At 43.2% G+C, this 25,405-nt stretch overlaps 1 protein-coding gene across 2 annotated transcripts in view; it reads right to left on the bottom strand.

Annotated features, from left to right (window-relative positions):
- XPO6 (exportin 6) overlaps positions 1–24,420 on the bottom strand; it is a 106,814-nt gene extending 82,394 nt beyond the window's left edge. For both annotated transcript variants that reach the window (XM_082857396.1, XM_082857397.1), the window contains exon 1: positions 24,276–24,420. In XM_082857396.1, the coding sequence (XP_082713522.1) occupies positions 24,276–24,278 (3 nt within the window). In that variant the 5' untranslated portion in view covers positions 24,279–24,420. The remainder of the gene's footprint in view (positions 1–24,275) is intronic.
- Between the last annotated feature and the right edge of the window lie 985 nt (positions 24,421–25,405).

The raw sequence follows: 25,405 nt of genomic DNA, 5'->3' as shown, positions 1-25,405 counted from the left end.
GGCCCGCGTACCGCAAAAAAAAATATATATGTATTTTCTACTGAAGGAAAGATATGGAGAGCCACACCATGTTCCAGGAAAGCAAGGCCGGGGCAGATGCACTTACCACAACTCTACGAACACATGACTGTAACTAACTACTAAAGTTATACGTGTGCCTCGAAAGGCTCCTGGTTGTCTCACCTACAGCTTAAATCTGAACAATATTTGCCCTTTGAGAATAACTACAGACGTAACTTTGAATGATATCATCATGCAGATACTTAATATTTGATTAAAACATATACTGTGGCTGTATCTAAACATAACTCTAATCATTAAAAGGCACCTATCTGCTTTAGTCTAAAACTACTATAAAGGTGATCAACTACAAGACATTCCCGCCCCTCCCACCCCCAGTATTTCTTGGGTTTGCAGAAAGTGCCCAGTCAGATTCTCCGTCCCTTCCATGAACAAAAGGATCTGTTTACTGCTGAGGACCAGGAGTCAGGAGCAGGATGACTGCCAGTCATCTGGGCCAGAAAGCCCAATGGGTCCCACTATGGTAGTGAGAAAGCCAAAGCAGTATATTCTGTCCCTATGGGGACCAATTAGAGGAAACATCTTGTACACAGAGGACAGTGTGTTTTATGCTGGGAAAAACCAATCCACCCACTACTACAAGCTATAATAACAAGAGGCACCAATTAGCTACGAATGGACAGGTGCACTGGTTTCAAAATTTTCCAGCAAATCTAAAGAAAACTACAGACTCATGACAAATAACTGTCATTCCTGATTCTAGACTAGATCCTGTACTGGAGGGAAAAAATGCTATAAAGGACATACTGGGCCAACTGACAAAACTGGAATACAGATGGTAGATCAGATAAAAGTACTGAATCAATGTTAAATTAATTAAAGTTGACAACTGCATGCACTATGGTTATGTAAGAGAATATCCCTATTAGGAAATATACTATCTAGGGGCAATGGACCATGATGTAGGCAACTTACTCTCAAACGATTCAGAAAATATCGTGTGTGTGTATATGTATGTATGTGCATAAATATACATAGAGAGGAAGTGCAAATAATAAAAGCAATCATGGCAAAATGTTAACAATAGGTGAGTTTGGGCTAAAAGTATAAGAGTGTTCTTGGTACTACTCCTTCTTTGCAAGATTTCTGTCCAATTGGAATTTTTCCAACTAAAAAATCTCATCTGTTGGATTGGTACCCTCCACCTTGCTCCTCACTGCTCCAAGCTAGCTGGTCAAAGAGGAAAGAAAAAGTGACAAAAGAGTACAATAAGAAGGAAAGGATTATGTTACTCTCTCAGATGCCAGATTTATTATCTCACACTGTTTCTGAAAAAGGATAATACATAGCCTAGACATTAAAAATTTTGCATCTGCTGGTTGGACAAGAACCACATCCCACTAAGAGCTAAAATACATATAGCTATACACTTACTTATTTATATTCTAGTCCGAAGGCTTTAATTAGACAGCCACAGAAGCAAATGATAAAAATAGTTATTCTGCAAGAAACTGCCTAAAATAAATGTGTAATACAGCCAAGAACAGGCTCTCTTCACAATCCCATCTGCTTCTCTTTCCCAGGTACATATACCAGGAGGATGAATGTTTATACCAGCATGCCTAGTCAATTAAACTCAAAAGATACTTAGTGAGCACATTTACCACAAGGCATGCTACCAAGAATTCCTAAAAGAGAACCACAGAATCTTAAGAGAGAAATAAACAAACCCCAGAGAACAGCAAGTCCAACCTCATTTTACAGATGAGGAAAATGAAGCTCAGAGTATCTTGCCCAAAGTCAGCCAGCTATTGGTCAAGTCACTGGGCAGGGCCACCAGAGTCCTTTCCCAGCGACGGCTCCTCTACCCCTTAAAGAAGCCCAGAGAAGTTCTGCTCCAAGGGCTGTGGGAACGATGAATGAGCTGGCATTACCCTGCATTTGATGAAATCAGGAAATGAATGGGTGCAAGGTTGATGGACCACCATAAAAACACACTGCAGGGCTTCCCTGGTGGTGCAGTGGTTAAGAATCTGCCTGTCAATGCAGGGGACAAGGGTTCAAGCCCTGGTCTGGGAAGATCCCACATGCCGCGGAGCAACTTAGCCTGTGTGCCACAACTACTGAGCCTGCGCTCTAGAGCCTGCGGGCCACAACTACTGAGCCAGCGTGCTGCAACTACTGAAGCCCATGCTCCTAGAACCCATGCTCTGCAGCAAGAGAAGCCACTGCAATGAGAAGCCCGCGCACCTCAAGGAAGAGTAGCCCCCACTCGCTGCAACTAAAGAAAGCCCGCGTGCAGCAACAAAGACCCAACACAGCCAAAAATAAATAAATTAAAAAAAAAAATACTGCAAATCTGAATCACAATTAACACTACAGCTCAAATGTAAATAATTTCATTTCACTGCTGTTACCACCTGCACCATTTAAGAGCAAGTCTCTTGTAAACCCATACCACCTTCCTCCTGAATTACTCCCAGAATGGCCTTTTAAATAAGTTAAAATAACATGTTTGTAATTTTGGCAAAAATCTCCAGACTATATTACAGACTATTGGAATCTGGGGGAGCATAATCATTTCCCTTCTCTCACCCTCCCTGGTTCTATCCATTGATATACAGTCTCAAGAGATCAAGTACAGGTCAAAGTCTAATGTCCTCCTCAGGACGGGTAAAGCTGCAACCCCTTTCTCGTTCTAAACTGCCCTGGCCCGCCCATGCCTAGCCACGAGGGGAAGGCGGGACACAGAGGAAGACAAGCTTCTCCTGAGAGGAAGCAAGTGAGAGGGCACAGGCACAAAGCTGGGCAGTGTTCTGATGCAGTGAGTGACCTTGCACCTCGTAGATACGGGCCTTGGTGCTGGGCTCCCCCCAGTGCAACCATCAAGAGATCAATCACTCTTGTGGGAAGAAAGAAATGCGAAGAGGGAGACAGGGCCCAGAAGACTGTGCTCCAGTACTGCTCCCACTTGGGGTACAGACGACAATCCCCTGAATGTGCACCAAAGCAGGAATGAGGGGACACAGAGAAGGTGCTTTTTACACGAGCAATGACAGAACTAACAGGCTGCATGGGAACCAATGCTACCACTGAGAGGTCCTCAGCCACAGCCTGGCAGGCAGAGAAAATACCTAGTGAGAGCCGGCCCCAGCTCCAGAATACAGCCTGCAGAAATTTGGGCAAATCCTGCCAGCTCTTGGAGCATCCTTGGTACTAAATGCAATCAGGTGTGTGTACTGCATGCTGATTATAAAGCACTATGTAAATGTTGGCTAATACAGTAGTTCCTCTCTCACTACAAGTTTCTCTTAGCCCACCCTCATGTTTGGATTTGCTTTTATAAAGGCAAAGTCTCCTAAGTTGTCATCAGCTTGTCCCTCTCAATACACCCAGCACCACCTTCATGCTGTAATTCTTAATTTATGATCAGTCACATTACCCTACGGCTCTCCAAGTATCACTGCCGACTGCCGAAGGGTGCTTATGTATCCCACACAACGTAAACAATGATGCCCACGAGAGCAGCTGCTGAAGGACCTTTGACGGTGCTACATTCTGCAGGAAGTGTGATGCTGCCACACAAGCAGAGATCTGCGTTCAGTAGGAAGTGACTCTTCCTGACTGGGGAGTTCTAAATGCTCCTCCCATCACCATAGATGACTACTAGTCACCAAGAAAGAAGACACCACATGCTCTGGTGAGAGCAACTCTCTCCACCAGGGACTATCCTGGGTGCTGGGTTCTGCACAGCACTATTAGTCGATGCAATTTTCTTAAGTTTTACTTTCAATAGTATGCTTGGTAATCACAACTGTGATTTTTAAAAAGCTGTAACTTTTACAATATGGAAAGCTATCGTAATATTGAAACTATTCATGATTCTCTTCCTCCACCCCACTGAAGATTCACTGGGTTAGAAGACAGAACAATGGCAGTTCTGGGGATGTTTTTTTAGGAGTGGGGGAAGTGGAGGTGGGAGGTGCACAGGGGAAAGGAAATGGATACTTAGCTCCTGTCCAACTGTCTGATCCTGCCAGGAATCCTGGCCTTGCTCACATCCCTGGATAATGAAGGGATGACTCAAGAAGCAGCCTTCTATCAGCCTCCAAACCCCACACAACAAGCATAATTAGCTTGAGACGGGAGCATGTAACCACCCTTCCTACAGTTCCCAACCGACCCTGCTAGGACATGGGGGAAAGGAGTGGAAACAGAGGTAAAGATAAAGTGCTGCTTTTGATTCCCACCTCCCAGCTCTGCTCCTTCACTCTGGGCAACAGCCCAAAGCCAAGGACTAGAAATTCCACACCATTCCACCTGAACGTGCCCTTCCACCATACAGCTGGCTGGGTACTCCCTATCCTGGGAATGCCTTAAAATGAATTGTCACAGCGTAACTGTGAGGGGTGTGGACTCTGCAGTCAGCCTCAGGTCTGTATCTGACCTCTAACTTTACCACTTAACTCTGTGCATGACCTGGCACAAAGTACTTAACGTCTCTGAGCCTCAGTTCTTCACCTGCGAAGTGGATTTACAACGGCTCCCCACCAGGTAGCTGTGAGAAGTAAATGACATAACACACAAAAACCCCTTGGCACCTTTAACCATAAATGAGCAGAACTCTTTCACTATATATTTCACTGTTGAGTCAGTAAGCTTTAAAAAAAGGAAGAAACCAAATAAACAAAAATCCCACATAAGTCAACTAAATGCTCAAAAAAATTCCAAGAATGCCACCGTCTTCACTTTCATTTTTATAGTGATCAACCTACCAGTGCCGCACACAAAGAATAAAAGAACAGCACCATTATCTTCCAGGCTTCTATTTGTGTTTGGGACAACATGGGTTGGAATTAGATTCATGATTCCAGCAGCAAAAGCTGTCTGGTCTTTTTTTTAAGAATTACATAGAATCCCAATACATAAAATAGACTCCATCAGAGACTGCTTAATTAATGGGGCTGAAGGAGGAGAACCCAAACGCCTATCCAGCATTTGGGATACCTCCAAGAAAGTACCACATTAAAATTCCTCAGAATTAAAGCCCTTCCAAAAAAAAAAAAAAAAAGCCCTTCCAGCTTCGATTCAGGTTCTACCAAGTCTGGCAAGTTTTCTTCAGGTAATAAATGGTTTATAAAAGACTGGTTTGCAAATCCTCCCTCAAGTATCTTTCAACTGCAAGCCTCTCACCACCACCCAGGGGCTTTGCCACCTGACCATCAGGGGTGATCAAGTCACCCCATCACCTGGCCCTGACCTGCCCCTTGGACGTCACCATCGCCATGCTCCCTCTTCCAGTTTCCTCAACCACCCTGTGCCCCAGCCAGACCCAGCTTCTCCACATAACAGCTCCATGTCTTCACAGATGCCATTCCTGCTACCTAGGAGGCACTTCTCTACCCAGAAAACTCCTACCTATGCATTAAGACTCCTTGAAAATGGCACCACCTCTGTGAAGCCTACTGAAGTTCCCCCGGCAGGGCCGGCCATTCTTTGTGGGCTTCCTAACATTACACTGAACACGGTGAACTGAAATGACCTCTTTCACACAACACTGGCGAGATCATAAACCAGTGCCAACACAATGGAAGACGATTTAGCAGTTATCTACAAATTTTAAATGCATAGACAACTTCACCCAGCAAATATACTTACAGCAATTTTTTTTTTTCCTCCAAAAGTTTATGTGTGAAAGGACCTTCAAGTCAACACTGTTTGTAAAACAAAAGATTGGGAACAACCTAATTTTCCATCAAAGCAAGACTGGTTAAATAAGGTACATCCCTATCATGGAATACTATGCAATAGTGAGAACGCTCTATACACATAGGTATGTGGAACTACATCCAATACATTAAAATTTTTTAAAAGGCACGAAACAGTGTACCAGTATGTACAGTATGCTACCCATTAGTAGACGCAGAGTAGGGAATATGAAAATACACACGCTTTTCTTTAAACTGGTAACGGTGGTTGCCTCTAGAGAAGAAAATGGGGTTCTGGGGACAGGAGAAGGGAAAGAGGCTGACTTTTCTCTGTACACTCTACTGTATCATTTAAATTTTGTACAATCTTCACTTGTTTAAAAAAGAAAACAGAGAAAACAACTAGAGAAAAAAGAAATTTCCTGCTAATGTGTGGGTCTCTCCAGTAGCCTGGAGTGCATAGGCAGAGACTACTTCCTAGTCATCTCTGTTCCCAGGGTCTAACTAGCACACAGCAGGCACTTAATAAACACTTGTTACAGGAATTATTTTAACTCTTTCTCTTATACTAAGTGAAGCTATAGTTACTCAATGGTGATAACTTAAAAAACTAACATTTACTTAGCACTCAGTACATACCAGGCACTGTCCTAAGGACCTGACATCAACTCCTTTAATCCTCACAACAATCCCATTGCGCAGATGAGGGAAATGAGGCCCAGAGAGATGAAGTAACTTGTCCCAGGTCACATACTTGGTTAAGTGGCAGAGCCAGGATTCAAACCCAGGCCCCAAACCCATGCTCTTAAACATGAGGTTATACTATTTTTCAGATACCTAGGAATGTATTAAAATTGCTAAACACTGAATGCATTCCTTACTTGAATACTTGCTGCAAAAATCCGTCCTTAACTGCTTAATCATAAGCAATGTTGAAATAAAATGAGTTAGGCCACTGCCTACTTGGAGACTGAGGTATCTCTAATCCAAGTTCTGATCACTGGCTTTGCTGATTCACAATGACCCCACCCCACTCTCATGGGTATCCGGCTCTGGGGAAATAACACACTGACTAATGAAAACAAGACATTGACTTGCCCACAGAATTTAAAATGGAAGCTATACTTTGTTCCATAAATAAAATCCTCCATCTACACCAAGCATTCCAATTCAGTGGGTGCCTGATCAAACTCTGAAGGCCTTTGGAAAAACTACCTGAAAAATGAAAAACCACACAAACACACAAAACTTCCCCCACTACCAAGGACTTCCAATGAAGATGTCAAACACGAAAAAGACACCCCGGACCCTCTCTGGTTGTCCTCGTTGTCCCCAACACCACTCTTACTCCTAAGCAAAAATTTGTACATTTCCTGAGGTATTATACATTAGATACTGTCACAAATGTATTCATTCATTTTTAGGCTGGCTATTATGTTGCTATTGTTGTTATTTTTTGATGACACAGAGGGAAGCACCTTACCTAAAGTTCTCCAAATCATGCTGCTGTAGAGGTTAACTTCTAGACGAGTTTCCTATATAGTCCCAGCCATGGAATGTGCTGTCATTTCACTGGCTTTCACTCTCCAAGCCCATATTCTTCCTATCTTTGTCCCTATTTCAGGTTCCCTCCTCCCCCAAGGCCTGTAGCCCTCTGTTCACCAACAACAACCATAAACTAGGAATGGGACATCTTGACCAACTAAATATGCTGAATTCAAGACTGTTGCGCGGACTTCCCTGGAGGTCCAGTGGTTAAGACTTCGCCTTCCAATGCAAGGTTCGGGTTCGATCCCTGGTCGGGGAGCTAAGAACCCACATGCCTCGCAGCCAAAAAAAAAAAAAAAAACACCAAAAAACATAAAATAGAAGCAATATTGTAACGAATTCAATAAAGACTTTAAAAATGGTCCACATCCAAAAAAAATCTTTAAAAGAAAAAAAAAGACTATTGCCATACATGGACTGTCAATTTTCAAACTTTAATATTAATACATAGACTCAATTCAAATTTTATTTAATCTAATTCATCTTTTTTTCTGCTTTAAAGGATATTGAGATGCCATGTATTATATGATTCCATTTATATGAAACATCCAGAATAAGCATACCTATAGAGACAGAAAGCAGATTTGTGGCTGTCAGGTGCTAGAAAGAGGCAGAAATGGGGAGTGACTGCTCCTGGGTACTGGGTTTCCTCTGGAGTGATGAATCACTCTAGAACTGAAGAGTGGGAGTAGTTGCATAACAGGGTGAATGTACTTTAATGTCACTAAATTGTACACTTTAAAGTGGTCAACTTTCTGTTATGTGTATTTGAAGAAACAATAAAAATCAACTTAAGACTATGGAAAAAAAAAGTTAAAGGCACCATTTCTAATATATTACAGTAAGCGTAAAGGATACTTAAATAGTAACTAAAGTAAGCATAAGGGATGTCTCCTATAAACAAACAAAAATAAAATCTAACTTGGTAAAAACTTTTCCTACAAAAAAAGATATTAAGGAATAATGAAAAGCCATTTTTTTAATCTACTAATTTTGCAACAATTTTCTTAAGACTACCCAATGCTGATGAGTATTTATCCATAGCTAGTGGAAGAATAAACTGGTGTAACCTTTCTGGAAAATAGCTTACAACATACCTTAAAAATGTTTATACTAAATCTAAAACTATTTTAAAATAAAAGATTTATTAAAAAAAAAAAATCTTCATACCCCCTTGGGTCCTTCTGGGAATCTAGCCTAAGGCAATTTTCTGAAATACAGAAAAAGCTTTTTGCAAAAACATTAATCACATATTATTTACAATGGCAAAAAATGGAACAATCTAACTGCCAAAGAATCCATGCAATGTGATATTACAGAGCCACTGTAAATATTTATGAAGTATTTAATGATTTGGAAAACTACTTATACTATGTTAAGTGGAAAAGGCAGAAGAAAAAAGTACATTTACAGTGTGATCTCAACCATATTTAAAAAGTAAATAGAAAAAAAGACTGGAAGGAAACAAAAACGTTATTAGAGGTTGAATCAGACGGGGGTAATTTCTTGTCTATTTTATACTATCAAATAGTCTACAGAGTTCAAAACACTTTTTACAATCAGGAAAAATAAGTAAAAATCAAAAAATGGCAGAGAAGACCTTGTGATCAACAGCCAAGCAGTACTAGAAGGAAGAAGGTGCAGAAACTGAGCTAAATTACTGGAAGACTTGGCTACTGTGGTTTTGTTTTTGTTTTTGTCTTTAATAAATCCCTATGGGAGAAGAGTATACAGGAACTCCCTGTACTATTTTTGCAACTCTTCTGCAAGTCTAAAATAACTCAAAATAAGATGTTTAAATTGAATAAATAGGGACTTCCCTGGTGGTGCAGTGGATAGGACTCCACACTCCCAATGCAGGGGGCCCAGGTTCCATCCCTGGTTGGGGAACTAGATCCCTCATGTCACAACTAAGAGCTTGCATACCACAACTAAAGATCCCACACGCGGCAATGAAGATCCCACATGCCGCAACAAAGACCCGACAGCCAAATAAATAAATAAATAGTTTAAAAAAATAAAATAGATAAACAACAAGGACCTACTGTAGAGCACAGGGAATTATATTCAATATCTCGTTAAAACCTATAATGGAAAATAATCTGAAAAGAATATATAATGTATACACATATATTCTATATATATACACATATATTATATATATATATATATCTGAATCACTTTGCTGTACACTTGAAGCTAACACAACATTATAAATCAACTATACTTCAATAAAAAATAAAAATTAGGGACTTCCCTGGTGGTCCAGTGGTTAAGACTCCATGCTTCCACCGCAGGGGACACACGTTTAACCCCTGGTTTCCAAGATCCCACATGTCACGCAATGTGGCCATAAAAGTTTTTAAAATAAAAATTAAATTTGTCTTTCTCTAAAAAGAGAATGCAGAATATAGAGGAATAATTTCCTAGGCAATAATAAAGCACATGGCTCCTTCCCTCAATAATTAAATAAAAACCTTTCCAGGAGTAGCTGCCTTCACAGGCGTCACCTGCACTGCCTATTAGAACTCCTTATTCTTCAACATTTCAAAGCTTTCATCTTCACGACCTGACCTAAACACGCTGCGTTTTTTTTACTCTTCTGTGTATACCTGTGGCTCCATCTGTCCAAAATGGCCCTTCTGCTTCCCCACCACCTCATGTCCCAAATTCTATGCCTAGGGACTTCCTATTTCTGCTTTGAAACCCAACTCATTTGCCACCTCCTTTGGGAAGCCTTCCCTGATACAACCCTCCCATCCCCAGTGTGGCCAGGCTTTTTTTTTTTTCTTTAAGTACAGTTATACCTCTTACAAAGTTATTTTTCTGTACTTATTCCCCAGCATTGTAATCATTTGCTGACATGCACATCTCTTCCAGAAGTTACAAACTTCTGTAACTTCTAGTCACCCTTTTCCACGCTTACATTCAATAGCTGTAGGCCAGCTTCCAGTTATCTTGCAACTCTGTTGCAAGTGAGCCCCCAAATTCACCAACAATGTTTCCTCCAGCTCCTGACTTTCCCTTTCAGTAAAGAATTACAAATTACACACATTCCAGTGAATAGAATAACACCACAAATTAAGTGTCTTTTCAACTTTCTCTAAATAATCAGCAACGTTTGCAATGGCCCAGCATTCACCTAGTATGAGGAATTGTTTTCCTTTCCTTCCACACCTAGAGTATGGTGGATCCAAGGCACCAAGTTTTTAACATTGTTCTCTAATTTGTCCATAACTCCTTTTTGCTAACTAAGAACTTTAACTTCCTCAGATCATTTCATTTGCATCACCAGTTCTATTAGTTGAATTTCTTTGCAGGATTATCTTTCATAAAGTAATGAAGATTGTCATAACCCTGAACAGTAAAGAACCCCCAGGGTGTACTGAGCTAGGAGATCAGCCGGGCCCACTCATGCGCCAGCCAAGTGAGTTGCTCCAGACACCTGAAGGCATTGCAAGTCATACTTTTTTTAAATAACAAATGATTTATCAAAGGTTTTGAAGGTTACTGACAATCAAAAACACAAGTGTTACGTACCAAGGGTCTATCTACTGAGTATGCCAATAAAAGCAGTCTACTCAAAGCTCTCTTTCAATCTGTTCCCTCTTGAGGTGTAAAGGGGTATTTTCTCAAAATGTTTCCTTATATTTCTTTTGAGGTCTTTTCAAAAGCCTTAAAGTTTTTTCTCTTCATAAGAAGTCTCCTTTACAGATACACCAGGATATTTTTCAACGCTCCTCATAAAAGTATGTCTGTCCACAGAGCTCAGGAGACGTGGACCAGTCACCCCCACAGTAAAATGTGATGATGGCTACACAGTGCTCCTCAAGATAATGGATGTGCCTGGATCGTTAATTTGCTTGTAAAGATTGGGGAGGGAGGGAAGGGAGGAACAAAAGAAGAGAGGGAGAGAGGAAGAAAGAAAAAATATATATTGACTTTTAAACAACACAGGTTTAACATACAATTCAAGATTATCAAGAAACTTCAGGTTTACAGAGAGCTGCTATGACCTAAAGCCCCAGGACAAGGGCCTTCTCTTAAGCAGGTGTAGGCTCTCTCTGCCATTAGAGGAATTTCAGTAGAAAATCAGAGAAACCCTAAGCATGATCGGTAAACTCTCCTATGAAGTTACTTCATATATCTTTTTTTTTCTTTTTTTTTTAAACATCTTTATTGGAGTATAATTGCTTTACAATGGTGTGTTAGTTTCTGCTTTATAACGAAGTGAATCAGTTAACTTCATATACCTTTTAACATTCTAAATTCATGCACCCAATTAACAGGACCAGCAACAAATGATTACCAGAAAAATCACTTCATTCACCAGGGTGAGCACTGCAACTTTCTGGCAATAGAAGTTCTTTCCTATGATTAAACCTGTTCTTACATCATGTTATGACAAATACATATGAAAACAAGTGGGAAGGAATAGACAACTTAATTACATGGATCATCAGACAAAAGGTCTGATGGTTCAGAAAACTATCAGATTACAGCCCCCTCACCAAGACAATCTTTTTATTCAAGTCCACAATACTAGTACACAAGAAATGATAGTGTTCTTAACCTGACTAAAATTAGTGGCATGAGATTAATCAACCAAATGTGCAAGCTATTCCAAACCTAATTTTATCAACATTCTAAAACTATTCAGCCAAATTACATTTAAAAAAAAAAAATGTTGGCTGACCCAACAGAAAAATGTATAGAGGTCAGGAATGGTCAAGTGACATAGGAAAAAATACACATGGAAATAAAACATCAAAAGATGTTCCACTTCACTCATAACTAAAGGACTGCACGTTATTCCTGAAGTGCCATTTTCATCTTTCACATTAAAAAGTTTTATTGGTGTCAGCCAGAAGGTGGGGAAACAGGAACTATCCCACTAGTGAGAATATAAACTGATACAATCTTTTTGTAGAAAAAGCACTAAATACCAGAATTTTTAAATGTACTTTTTGCCCCACAATTCCACTTCTAGAAACTTATCCTACAATCTCACAAAATGGACAAAGAGAAATTTGATGTGTTTAATGTAGTACTGATGCAGCACACACTAGAAATCTAAAATATCCAACATTAGGGAACCAGGTAAAAACATTAAGGCAGGCATACCATGTTCTAGGGCAAAATGATAAAAGAATGATCCACACTTAAAGATATCCTAATTGAGTTACTGAACTTCAGCAATACAGAGTTCTAGCAGTCATGCAAAAAAGGCAAGTTCTCTCTCACTGAGGTAAAGGGAGAATGAATTAGGCTAACCAGGCTTTTCCACACAACAACCTTCAATGGAAGAAAACAATGGAGAAATATCCACAGAATTCTAAGGAAAAGAATGTATGACCCATTAGTATTATACCCAGCCAAGTTACCATTTATGGATAAGGACGACAGACATTTTCAAAACAAATAATTCAGGGAACAGAGCAACCATGAACTCTATTGGAAAAAAAGTACACACACACACACACACACGTATCAACTAATCAATGTTAAATGGCGAAGTGGTTGAGAATCCGCCTGCCAATACAGGGGACAAGGGTTTGATCCCTGGTCCAGGAAGATCCCACATGCGGCAGAGCAACTAAGCCCGTGCGTCACAACTACTGAGCCTGTGCTCTAGAGCCCACAAGCCACAACTACTGAGCCCACATGCTGCAACTACTGAAGCCCGCGCACCTAGAGCCCGTGCTCCGCAACAAGAGAAGCCACCTCAATGAGAAGCCCGCGCACCTCAACAAAGAGTAGCCCCCGCTCACCGCAACTAGAGAAAGCCCGTGCACAGCAACAAAGACCCAACACCGCCCAAAATAAATAAAATAAATAAATGTTTAAAATAAATAAATAATAAAATTAATAAATTCAAGTAGACGGAGAGACCTCAAGAGCACTGTGCTCAGTGAAAAAAATCAATGTCTAAAGGTTACGGCCTGCAGATTACATTTACACCACTCTCAAAATGACAAAACTGTAGAGATGGAGAACAGATTAGTGGTTGCTAGGAGAGAGGGAGGAGGGCTACAAATACAAAGAGTATTAGGAAAAATATACTCAGGCATGAGTTAGATCTTCAGCGGTGATGGGACAGCTCTGTACCTTGACTGTGGTGGAAGTTACATGAATCAATACATGGAATAAACTGCATAGAGCCATACACACACATGAATGCAGGTCAAAAAATGGTGAAAACTGAATAAGGTCTGTAGTCTAGTCAACAAATGCCATGTACTAATGTCAATTTCCTGGTTTTGATATTGCACACAGCTATGTAAGGTGTCACCGTTGGGGGAATCTGGGTGAAGGGTACAACAGGAATCCTTGCACTCATTTTGCAACTTCCTGTAAGTATATAAATATTTCAGAAAGTATTTTTTTAATACAAAAAATAGTAAATTGATTTTTATTTTAAAACTAGCATGACCCAAAAAATCAGCATCACCACTTTTTTAATAAAAGTACTTATTTTAGATATCTAACCTCCTTATCTTATAGACAGATAGAAACAAAGACATATGGATTGTTAATCATAGTTCAGGGTAGGAGGATTTAGGGGATTTCTTTTTTTGCCATGTTCTTTGTATTGATACCTTTTGATACTGCTTGATTTTTAATGAGCATACATAATTTTTATACAAATTATCCAACTGTTAATCTAAAAAAAAACCCTGATCTATCCCAGGTCTGATTATTAGCCAATTTAAAAACTAATGACTTCCCCCACAACTGCATTTAACTCATAAAATACCTTTACCTTTTCAAGGAGTCTGAGACCAGAGATATTTTTCATTATAACCTTCATATAAAACAGCAGCAGACTGCTCTGATGTAAATTAACTACTGTGTATGCTAAGCCTAATGGGCTTAACTGAACTGAAATACATAAAGAAGCCAAGCAACCTTCCTCTCTGTTGTCCTGTAACGTGGTCCAGCTACCACTTTGCCCTCGAGTCACATTTTTTCTATTCTATCACATTAGAGCATATGCAGAAATATCTATTTTCTCGTTTGTTATCAGTGAACTTTTACCATCTTGCCCTTTCCATTACCAGGTGTAAATTATGCAGCTTTTAAGGTTAGATGACTAAATGTACTGTTTTTCCTGGGACAATATACCCAGTTGGGCTACATTTCAAGTAACGTTTGTCATCAGCAAACTTTTACCATCTTGCTCTTTCTGTTATGAAAGGTAAATTATGCAAGTTTTAAGGCTAGATGGCTAGATGTACTGTTTTTCCTGGGACAATATACTCACTTGGGTTACATCTGAAGTAAATATACCTATGTAAATGTGCATAGGCTTAAAAAGAAATCTAGTGCTACAGAAAAAACTTGGGCTGTGTGTTTAGAATCTTGGGTCAGCATCCCATCTCCATCAACTTGCTATGTAACTTTAAACAAGCTACTTATATTACCCTCCCTGAGCCTCGGGGTCCTCATCTTCCTCAACTGTAAAATAGGAACAGACAGTAATACCTACCTTGCAGGGTGGCTGTAAGATGAAATGAGGTACTGTCTGTAGTATACATGAGGGCCCCTAAACAACGGCTAACACAGAGTGTTGAAACACTCACAGACCTTTTTTCTCCCTCTGAGCCCCAGCTTCCTTCCCTTCCCATTAGCCTCTTTCACCTCCCTCACTTCTCTCTGCCTTGTGGGTTTCCTCAGGTACATCCACAGCTCTCACCTCACCCCACCCCTACTCCCACTTGTTCCCCAGCAGTCCTCCCAGAAGCAATCAGTTTTTGGAGCCTCACAGGAAGTGTACCATCTGCACAGCATTTGTTCTAACAATTCCTCTTGCTTACCTGCTCCCCACCTCCACCTGCCCAGGACAAAAATGCTGCTATCTGAGCTTGCTGGCTGCACGGCTTTTGGAAAAACAGGGTTTTACTATATTCATACTCTATTTCAAGCTTACTATACTCTCTAAATGCTGCTACTATCATTTACTAACCTCAAGGGCCTACCTTGACCTTCTTGGATTTGTTTTCACACCTCTTTGTTTTTGGGGGGGGGCGGGGGGGGGCGCATCACACAGCTTGTGGGATCTTAGTTCCCCAACCAGGGATCGAACCCAGGTCCTTGGCAGCAAACGCAGCGTCCTAACCACTGGACCACCAGGGAATTCCCATCACACCTGACCCTTTCAATTACCTAAATATCTGTTGAATGCTTACAGGGCGCTGGAAATGTAAAGACTGAGATTCATTCTGATATGGGCTCATAAAGAGAAAGAACTAATCCTCTCCACTCCCAGGCTTGGAGGGGGAGGAAAGGAGAGGAAGCCAAGGAAAGGATGGAGGAGGTTCACATTTTGCTCTTCAAACTTCTGAGTTATTTGACACTTACTACAAGAATGTAGCCTTGTAATTCTTATATAATAAAAACAAATAAATCAAAATAATGAAAGCAAAAAAAAGAACACCTAACTATAATCAAAGATGAGAAATGTTAAACTAGTGGCTGGAAAGCCTCAAAGAGGTCACGTTCATGGTAGGTAAGGTCTCAAAAAGAAGAAAAGGACATTCAAGCAGAGGGAACAGCACTGAACAAAGGCAGAGACGTACGAAAGCGCACTCGGTGTTCTGGGAATGACAAGTGGCTTGCTGTGGCTAGAGAACAAGATATAATTTGAGAAGTTTTGAAATGATATATCGAATGAATCACTTTAAGCATTTAATAAATCATCTTCTCCTGAGAGGAGTAAAAGAGAAATTATGAAAATCCAGGACCCATGTGCTTTCCACTACTCTGCCGTGATAAAAACTTGGTCTCTGGCAACACTGGGGACCCTCTGCTCAAAATAATTTGGGGTCAAGCGACATGACCACATCTGAGTTCCATGTGGTAGCTCTGGCAGGAATACAGAAAGAAGATGGACTGGTGGAGGAAGAACCTGGAAGCTGTCAAGACACCACCCATGAAAGCAAGAGATGACAATGGCCTGACCAAAATGGAGGGAATGGAGGGAAAGGCCGAGGTCAGGACACAAATAAGTTAGCTGCAGCATCAACAGGCCTACAAGTGGAGGACTGATGGCAAGAAGGACGTTAAATATGACTCAGGTTTATCACTTGAGTGTCCAGTGAATAAGATCATTAAGAGAACTAGGGCATGGGGGAGGAAGCGCTAACCTAAGGGGAAGATGACGGATTTGGTTTAGTCATGTTTAATTTGATGTCTACAGGACACTCCAGTGGATATCCAAGGCTGGAGAGGGTGGTTGAGTTCTCATTGGTACACAGGCCATAGCTAAAGCCATAAGAAAGAAGATCAAGGGAGACTGAACCAAGAGTTATATCATGGAAGCCAAGGGAACCAAGAAAAAGTGTTTCGGGGGGGGAGAAAAAGGGACCAGTGTTTGCCAACGGCCAAAAGATGGCATAAGGACTGAAAAGAGGCTATTTATGCATTCATTGTACTACGCCAACTTATGTAAGGAACTTGAGCATCCATAGATTTTGGTATATGCAGGGGCTCCTGGAACCAAGCCCCCGTGGATACCAACGGATGACTGTATATACTGGAGTCAGCACACAGTGGTCATTGGTGATCTTGAAAAGTAGTGAAGACAAACAATCAGTCTGCAGTGGGTTGCACAACAAACCACTGGTGGAGAGGAAAAGGGAGGATGAAAAAGAAGCAGAAAGTAACAGCTACACATTCAGGAATTCCCTCCCTCTTCACCCCAGCTGGTGCAGTCACGTCTCCCTTGACTTGGACACATATGTCAACAATCCAACTACCTAAAAGTTGTCAAGATCCTTGTCCTGCGCAATGCCAATTACCTTCATCTCAACACAGCAGCATCTGCCTCCCTACCTACAGAGCCAAATCCCTTATTTTATCGGCACATGGACTGTCTCCTGTCATCTCCCTGTCAGTTTCTTTACCTGTCATCTCTTCCATTCCTACCAAATCCAACCACCAATTAATTAAAATTTCCTACTATTCCCAATCACCAGTTCAGAGGCTTCCAAAATCAGCTTGAGCTCCTCCCTTTTCTTCATCCCTTGAATCTGGAATCAGTCAGTTTTAAGTGATGACTCTCTTGGTCAAGTCTTCCTCTCCACTCCTAACTCCAAATCCAAGAACAGGCCTTTATCACATCCACACAGGCATGGTGTCCTATCTGTTTTCCCACACCAATCTAACCTACACACAGTAGATGGATTAATGTTCCTTTAAGGAAAAATCAGCCAAAAAACAAAGCCAAACTCCCTTGGGTAGTACTGGAGGCCCTTCATAACCCAGCCCTTGACTGCTTTTATAAGTTTTCTCCCCAACCACTTCTTCACAAAAATCTCCACCATTGCCAAACCAGTCTATTATAGATCCTTTCATAACACTACACATTTAGTTACACTCTTCTCTTCTGAAATACCCACTCTGTGCAAGTTCTATGTACTCCCTTTCTCTAAAGGTCTTGAACACCCAAGACCTCCACAGCATTCCTAACTACAATGTAACTGTCTACTATGCCAGCAATTGTTCTAGACTCTCGGGATACATCAGTGAACAGAGCAAAGCTTTAGGGAGTTAGTATTTTAGCACAAAGAGATAACAAAAAATAGATTTCATAAATAACATTAACCACGTAAAATGTTTAAAAGTGTAAATGCTACAAAAAGTAAAGCAGGGTGTGAAGGACTGGGAGTTCTGAGATGGGGTTACAATTTTAAACAGGGTGGTAAGGACTGGCCTCACCGGGAAGATGCCTCTTGAGAAGGCCTCAAGGAGGTCACGCTAGTCATATAGACATCTAGAGGAAAGTGCAGTCCAAGCAATGGCAACAGCCAGGCCAAAGCCCGGAGGCAGGCACACACCTGGAGCATCTGAAGGACAGCAAGGAGGCCAGAGTAGCTGAACAGAGTGAGCCAAGGGGAGAGTAGCAGGAGATGGGTTCAGAGTGTAACCATGGGCCAGAATATGGAGGGCACAGTAGGCCATGGAGGTGCACGTGGGCCACTGTGGCCTTCACTCTAAGTGAGATGAGGAGCCATGGGAACAAAACAAAGACATGATCTGCCTTAGACTTTTCAAAGGATCACTGAGGCTACTGTGTTAAAACAATCTATCATGGAACAAGGTCAGAAGCTAGGAGAACAGTTAGGAGGCAACTGCAGTAATTCAGGCAAGAGATGATGAAGGCCTAAACTAGAGAGACAGCAGTGGAGGGAACAAGAAGTGATAAAATCCTGGCTACATTTCGAAGGTAGAAAACAATCAGCCTTCCTGATACGGACCAGATGTGGGATATGAGAGAAAGAAAGGTCAAGGATGACTCCAAGTTTCTGCCACAAGCAACTAGAAGGATGGAGCTGCCCCCAACTGAGAAAGAGAAGACTGTGGGTAGAAAAGAATTAAGGGGAAAGTCGGGAGTTGGGTTTTAGACAGGTTACATTTGACATGCCTGACAAACAAGCTTGCATGTCAAGTAGGCATCTGGATACATGAGAACTGCGGCTCAGGAGGGAGGCCTGGCCTGGGAGCTAACTAGGTCTGAGGCCTAGAGCACTCCAGTGTTCAAAGATCAGTGCGATGAGGAAGAAATATCCAGTAAGAAGGCGGAAAACCAAAAGCACATCTTAGTGTCCTGGAGGCCAGGTGAAGAAAGACTTTAACAGAAGGGGGAGTGTTCAACATGTCCAATGCTACGGACAGACTGACTAAGATGAGAACTAACCCCTGCGTTCAACAGCAGCGGGGTGGGACCTTGACAAGTGAGCTTGGGAGAGAATGGAAGGTGAGGAATCAAAGACCACTCCTTCCTGGAGTTCTGTTGCACAGAGGAACAAGGAAATGGGGCAGCAGCTGGCCAGGAAAGTAGGAATAAAGGTATTCACGATGAGAAAAAATAGCATGTTTGTGTACTGTGCGTATAAATGCACATAAAGCCCTACAAAGTCCTAAGTACTCAACAAATGCTAATTCCTTCTTTCACTTCCACCCCTGACACCTATTACTTTCTATTATCTTTATTGATACATATCTAATCTTTGTAACTATCTGCAAACTTTCAATTAGAAGGCTCTCCCCCCCCACCCCACCCCACCCCACCACCCCCCACCCCACCCCCCGTGTCCAGCTGTCAAACTCTTCCTAACCCTTCAAGACTCAAATATTCCTCCTGGGAAATCTTCCCTGTTCCCTGTCCTCAGGAATGCCACCTTTGTATCAATGCATTCTGTGTTAATGGTCACCCTTAACACAGCCTCTCATAATTACCAGAATATATGTCCCATTTCCTCATTAAACTGACCTCTAGAGGGCAGGGACAATACTATCCCTCCTGGGGTGAAAGTGTAACAGTTGAGAGCACTGACTCTTGAGCCAGACTGCCTGGCTCTGAATGCCAGTTCTGCCACTTGGTTGTAGTGTGAGCTTGAGAAGCTGCCTAACCATTCTGGGCCTTGAATGTTCTCATCTATAAAATGGGAAATAAGAACTTCCCTGGTGGCGCAGTGGTTAAGAATCCGCCTGCCAATGCAGGGGACACGGGTTCAAGCCCTGGTCCGGGAAGATCCCACATGCCGCGGAGCAACTAAGCCTGTGCACCACAACTACGGAGCCTGCGCTCTAGAGCCCGAGTGCCACAACTCCTGAAGCCCGCGCACCTAGAGCCCGTGCTCTGCAACAAGAGAAGCCACCGCAATGAGAAGCCTGTGCACAGCAAGGAAGAGTAGCCCCGGCTCGCTGCAACTAGAGAAAGACTGAGTGCAGCTATGATGACCCAATGCAGCCAAAGATAAAGAAAAGAAAAGAAAATGGAAAATAACAATAGCCTCTGCCTCCTGGAATTGTTTGAAAGAGTAAATGAGTTAACATATGTAAACTCATTAGCCTGGCATATGCTAAGCCCTATAAATACAGACTCTTTAACATATTGTATCCACCGTACCTGGGATTTTAAGCTTGATGAGGGAAGTCAATAAACAAATGAATAAACTGAGGTACTCAAAAGCTGGCCTACCATACAGAATTACTTCTCTGTACCACATTAATAGTGCTTTTGGGGTCTGCTTAGCAGGTAATTTTATCATTTGAACCATGTCATCTACTAATTTTTTCACAAGCTGTTCAAGTCATTTCTGATATTTACTTGTCTCCCAGGCAACCTCTAATGCCGTGACTGCCACAGAGCCCCTCTGAGAACCGCTGAACCTTTCCCTGCCATCTCCCTCCACCGCCACAGCTTCTTCACGCCTCCCGCCCCGGTGCACAATCCAACACAGTTGCTGAACTAACAGAAGACACACCAACTGAGTGGCCAAATTTAAGGTCTGATTTTCCCTCCATTGCAGGGACCATTCATGGAACATGACAGTCAAAAATAAGAAGGTAGGGCTTCCCTGGTGGCTCCATGGTTAAGAATCCGCCTGCCAATGCAGGGGACACGGGTCTGAGCCCTGGTCCAGGAAGATCCCAACATATCGCGGAGCAACTAAGCCCATGCGCCACAACTACTGAGGCCCGTGCACCTAGAGCCCGTGCTCCCCAACAAGAGAAGCCACGGCAATGAGAAGCCCGCACACTGCAAAGAAGAGTTGCCCCTGCTCGCCGCAACTAGAGAAAGCCCACGCGCAGCAACGAAGACCCAACACAGCCAAAAATAAAATAATTAAAAAGAAAAATGAGAAGGCAGACTTCCCTGCTGGTCCAGTGGTTAAGACTCAGCACTTCCACTGCAGGGGGCACAGGTTCGATCCCTGGTGGGGAACTAAGAGCCCACATGCCTCGCGGCACAGCCAAACATAACAAAAATACAGAGTTCAAAAATGAGAAGACTTTGTAACCAAAGCAATCTTCTAAGCAACTAAAAAAGAAAAAAAATGCTAATTTAAGTAAGGGTTCAATTTTGCACAAAATTTCCACAATAAGCAAAGCTCATTTGATATTAAGTAACAACTTTTCAGAGAAGTAGTGGGAACCTCTAAGATGTTACATCACTTGAGAACTCATGGGAATTCAACCCAAAATGATGATTTAATCCAATGTAGTTAGAGTTTAACTGTTCTAGGAATTCTGTACTGCAACTACAAATTTTTTTTAACTAGCTCTAAATTTGCAGGTCAAAATCCCTCCTCCTAGAGGGACAGTTTAAAGGAAATTCCCATGCTCCCCAGCCCTCATCACTATCTCAGAACCAAATAAAATATAGTTGGATAACATTCCCAACCAACTTCCACATGAGGAAGCACCTGTACCTCGAGGAGCACAGGCTTTGGAGAAGAGCACCTTGGACCCAAATGCCAGCTCCACCACTTGTTAAACAGGTATCCTACACCAGGTCTGTTCATCTCCTCCTCTGGTTAGTAACGGCAATAAGGTAACCAACCTACCAGTGTTGGTGTGCTTAACTGATACTGAGTGACTGAAAGAAAAACCAAATAAATGAAAAACAGCTAGCTTAGTACAGATACTTAATAAATGGTAGTTCTATCATAGCACACCATTTTCATCTTAATAGAGAGTTGAAGTTTTAAAAAGAAGATATTACAAAGGCCCATACTTACTTGCCAACTCTTTAAACGCTTTTTAAAGTAAAAATGTTAAGTCAGTAAGAAATGGAAAAAAGTTCCTGGAATAAAGAACTGTGATCCCAGGCAAAAGACCCTCCTCTGGGAAGACACAAATCAGGCAATGGCTTCCTTGCAACCAGGGACAAGGCCTGCCCCATCCACACCCCTGAACCTGGGACACCTATAGGAGATGAACCCCTGGTGTCAGTACTGCAAAAAGGATGTAATTTGACAGTCCTATTCACCTTAATCCGCTGTGGTCACCCACTGTATGCTAAAATAAGTGAGAGGTAGGTTATAGAAAACTTGACTCAAAACTTACCTCAGAAAAAATTGTAAATGGTAATCATGAAATCAACTACTACTACTTTACAATTAATTGCTCAAAGGTGGTCATTTTCATAACACTCTCCTGACTGCCAATTAAAATGGAACCTGAATACAAGAGTGCTTGGCCAGCTTAAATCAATAAACAATAAAATTCTGTCCAAAGGTTCTAAAGCAATGTTGTCAGCTACCCGAGGGGAGGTACGTGTCTATCTTGTTTAGCTGACATTCGCTAGAGCCTCAAATATAGTGGCTACTTAAAATTCATTAAAAGATTTGTACATCCATGTTCACAGCAGCATTACTCACAACAGCCAAAAGGTGGAAGTAATCCAAGTGTCCATCAACAGATGATCGGATAAACAAAATGTGGTCTACACACACAATGGAATATTATTCAGTCTTAAAAAGGAAGGAAATCCTGACAGATGCTACAACACGGATGAACCTCGCAGACATTATGCTAAGTGAAATGAGCCAGTCACAAAAAGACAAAAACTGTACAATTCCATTTATATGAGGGACCTAGAGTAGTGAAATTCATAGAGACAGAAAGTAGAATAGTGGTCACTAGGGGACAGGGAAGGGAATGAGAGTTACTGTTTAATGGGTACAGTTTCAGTTTTACAAGATGAAAACAGTTCTGGGGATGGACGCACACAATGTGAATGTACTTAATGCTACTGAACTATACACTTAAAAATGGTTAAAATGGTAAATATTATGTTACATATATTTTACCACTATTAAAAAAAATTCATTGAAAGAATCAATGAAGGATTACTGAATACTACTTTCATCGTTCACTAAATATTATACCTCATACCTTTAGATTATTCATTAGAAAATCCCTGTCTCCACATTTTATAGCTGAGGAAACTGGGACTCCGAGAGCTTAACTGATCTGCCACTATCCTACATACAGTATCTATTATACAGTGCTGCTTGGCATTAATGGTGCATTTTATCTGACTGGTTGTAAGCCCCACGAAGGCAAGGGCTATGCCTTAGGTCTTCTTTCTCCGCCCAGAACCTAACACATAACCCACAGGCCCCTTGAAACTTCTGAAAACCCCACTGGCCTGAACTGTTATATTACAGATGTAATCCCCCCCTGCATCCCCTTCTCTACTAGACCACTAGTGTGGAAGACGTAAAATGGGCAACCTTAAGAACACTTCTGTAACTGGAAGTGGTCAAACACAGGCCAGGCAACCACCCCAGTGGGCTTACTATGTTCCAAAAGCTGGGGCAGATAAAAGTTCAGACAATTTCATCTTTGAGAGAACTGAGTCTACTGCAATAGACAATTACAATAACAATAAGACAAATGCTTAAAAACAGATGTGACCGCACAAACCTAAGGAAGTACTGACAGTGCCTTTGGGTCTGGAAAATGTGGAATGTTATCTTCAGAAGTGGCTTCTGAACTAGATCTAGAAAGATGAAGAGTTCTCCAGGCACTACCAGGGAAAAGGCCAGAGCATGTAGCAGAAAGAAAGGCAGAACGGGTGTCAAAAGAATAGGCCAATTCCTGACTTTGATTCCTAGTTCCTATGATCTAGGTAAGTGACCTCTGAAAACCACAAACCCTCTCAGCTGCCCCGTATATAAACCTACAGCAAGACCCCCTCCAGCTCTGTGAAGTGTGTTCTATCAAATAGGAGCTCTGAAATCAAGACTGCCTGCGTTCAAATCTTGCCACTGTTACTTAAGAGTGACCTTGAGCTGGGTAATTAGCTGCTCTGTGCCTCAGTGTCCCCACTTCAGAACACAGGGCTGGTGTGCTAATAACACACGTCAATCACTTTAGCACAACGCCTGGCACATAGTAAGCACTCAATAAATAAATGATAGCTACCATCATGATGAGCTGCTACAATGTAAGAGAGGCAAACACCAGATGCAAGGGTTGTGTCCGCTCGGCGTCCAGGTCCCTCCCAGTTCTGAGCGATCCCGAGGGGGAGGGGGGAGGGGAGCTCAGAGCCCGGCTGCAAACCCTGCACGCATGTGTCACTGTCGGGCTCGGCACGCGCCTCTCCCCGCCCCGGGGAGAAGCGATGGCTCAGCAGTCCCGGGCCCGCTCCCACCGCTCAGACCCGGCACCCGGGAGAGAAGGGGCCCCGACCCCACTTACCATGCTGGCTGGGGGAGAGGGCGGCTCAGGTCAGCTAGCTCTCGGGCTTCGGACACGTCCCGCTCGCACAGTTCAGGTCATGGTCCCGGCAGGCTCGGGAAGTCCCCCACCCATGCAAAGACAACCGCCTCCCCACCCGGGCCCCGCGGGGACCCTCTACAAAGAGCGCGGCCCCCTGGCCCGCCTCATCGGGGACCCCCGGAACAATTCATCCAGACCCACCCGCCCCTCCGCAAGGAAACTGAAAAAGCAGGAAATGGGGCTCGGAGGCCGGCGAGGAGAGCAGCGGCTCGGGGCCCCCCGCCCGGGCCCGACCCCCAGTGGGAGGCTCCGGGCCCAGGCAGGGGCTCCCCGGCCCCCGCGTTCAGAAGTGGCGGTGGGCCCGACCCCGAGGCTGAAGGGGCGGACGCTGAATGGGCCTCGGCGGCGCAGCCCGAGCGGCCGGCTCAGGGGAAAGGCCCGAGGGCCCGAGCTATCCTTGCCGCCTCAGCCCACACGGCCGCCGCCGCCGCCCCCCGGAGCATCCCTGCGCAAGCCCGCTCCAGTGCTGCCCGCTCGCGCCGCGCGGCCGCCCCCAACCAACAGCCCCAACGCGCCGGAAGTGGCGAGTGCCCGGCGCGGCCCCACGGCGCGGCCGCCGGGCTGCGGCGCTGGAACCGGACCAATCCGGAATCGAGCGGGCGGAGGCCGGGGGGGTGCGGGGCGGGGCCGCACCTGACGGCTCCCTCTGGCACCGCCCCCATTCGGCCCCGCCCCGCGCCCGGCGCCCTCCGCCAGTCCACGCGGGCCGGCGGCCATGTTGGTAAAGGGTGCCGGACCTGCCACCTTGGTAAAGTGTCGATTTCTCTTTCGTTTCCTGCGCTCATTCATTCCCCATATCTTCATGGAGCGCCTTCTGCGTGCCCAGTACCCGGCTAGAAGTCGGCGGCACACAGCCTCTGCCCTTGTGGAACTTACATCCATTCAGCCCACACATTTTAGCCCTGCCGTGGACCTGGCGCCGCTGTGGGTGCTAGGACTAGTGTAGTAAACAAGACTACTGTAGTCTCTGCCCTCAAGGAGGCAGATAAGCAGCAAGTAGAGAGCAAGTGAATAAATTAATTGTAAGAAACGAGGAGTGCTGTGAGTGA

This window comes from Leucopleurus acutus (genome assembly GCF_964270905.1).
Source record: "Leucopleurus acutus genome assembly, chromosome: 16".
NCBI classification, from domain to species: domain Eukaryota; kingdom Metazoa; phylum Chordata; class Mammalia; order Artiodactyla; family Delphinidae; genus Leucopleurus; species Leucopleurus acutus.
The sequence above is the reverse complement of the archived record's forward strand: the minus strand, read 5'-3'. Positions and strand labels throughout refer to the sequence as shown.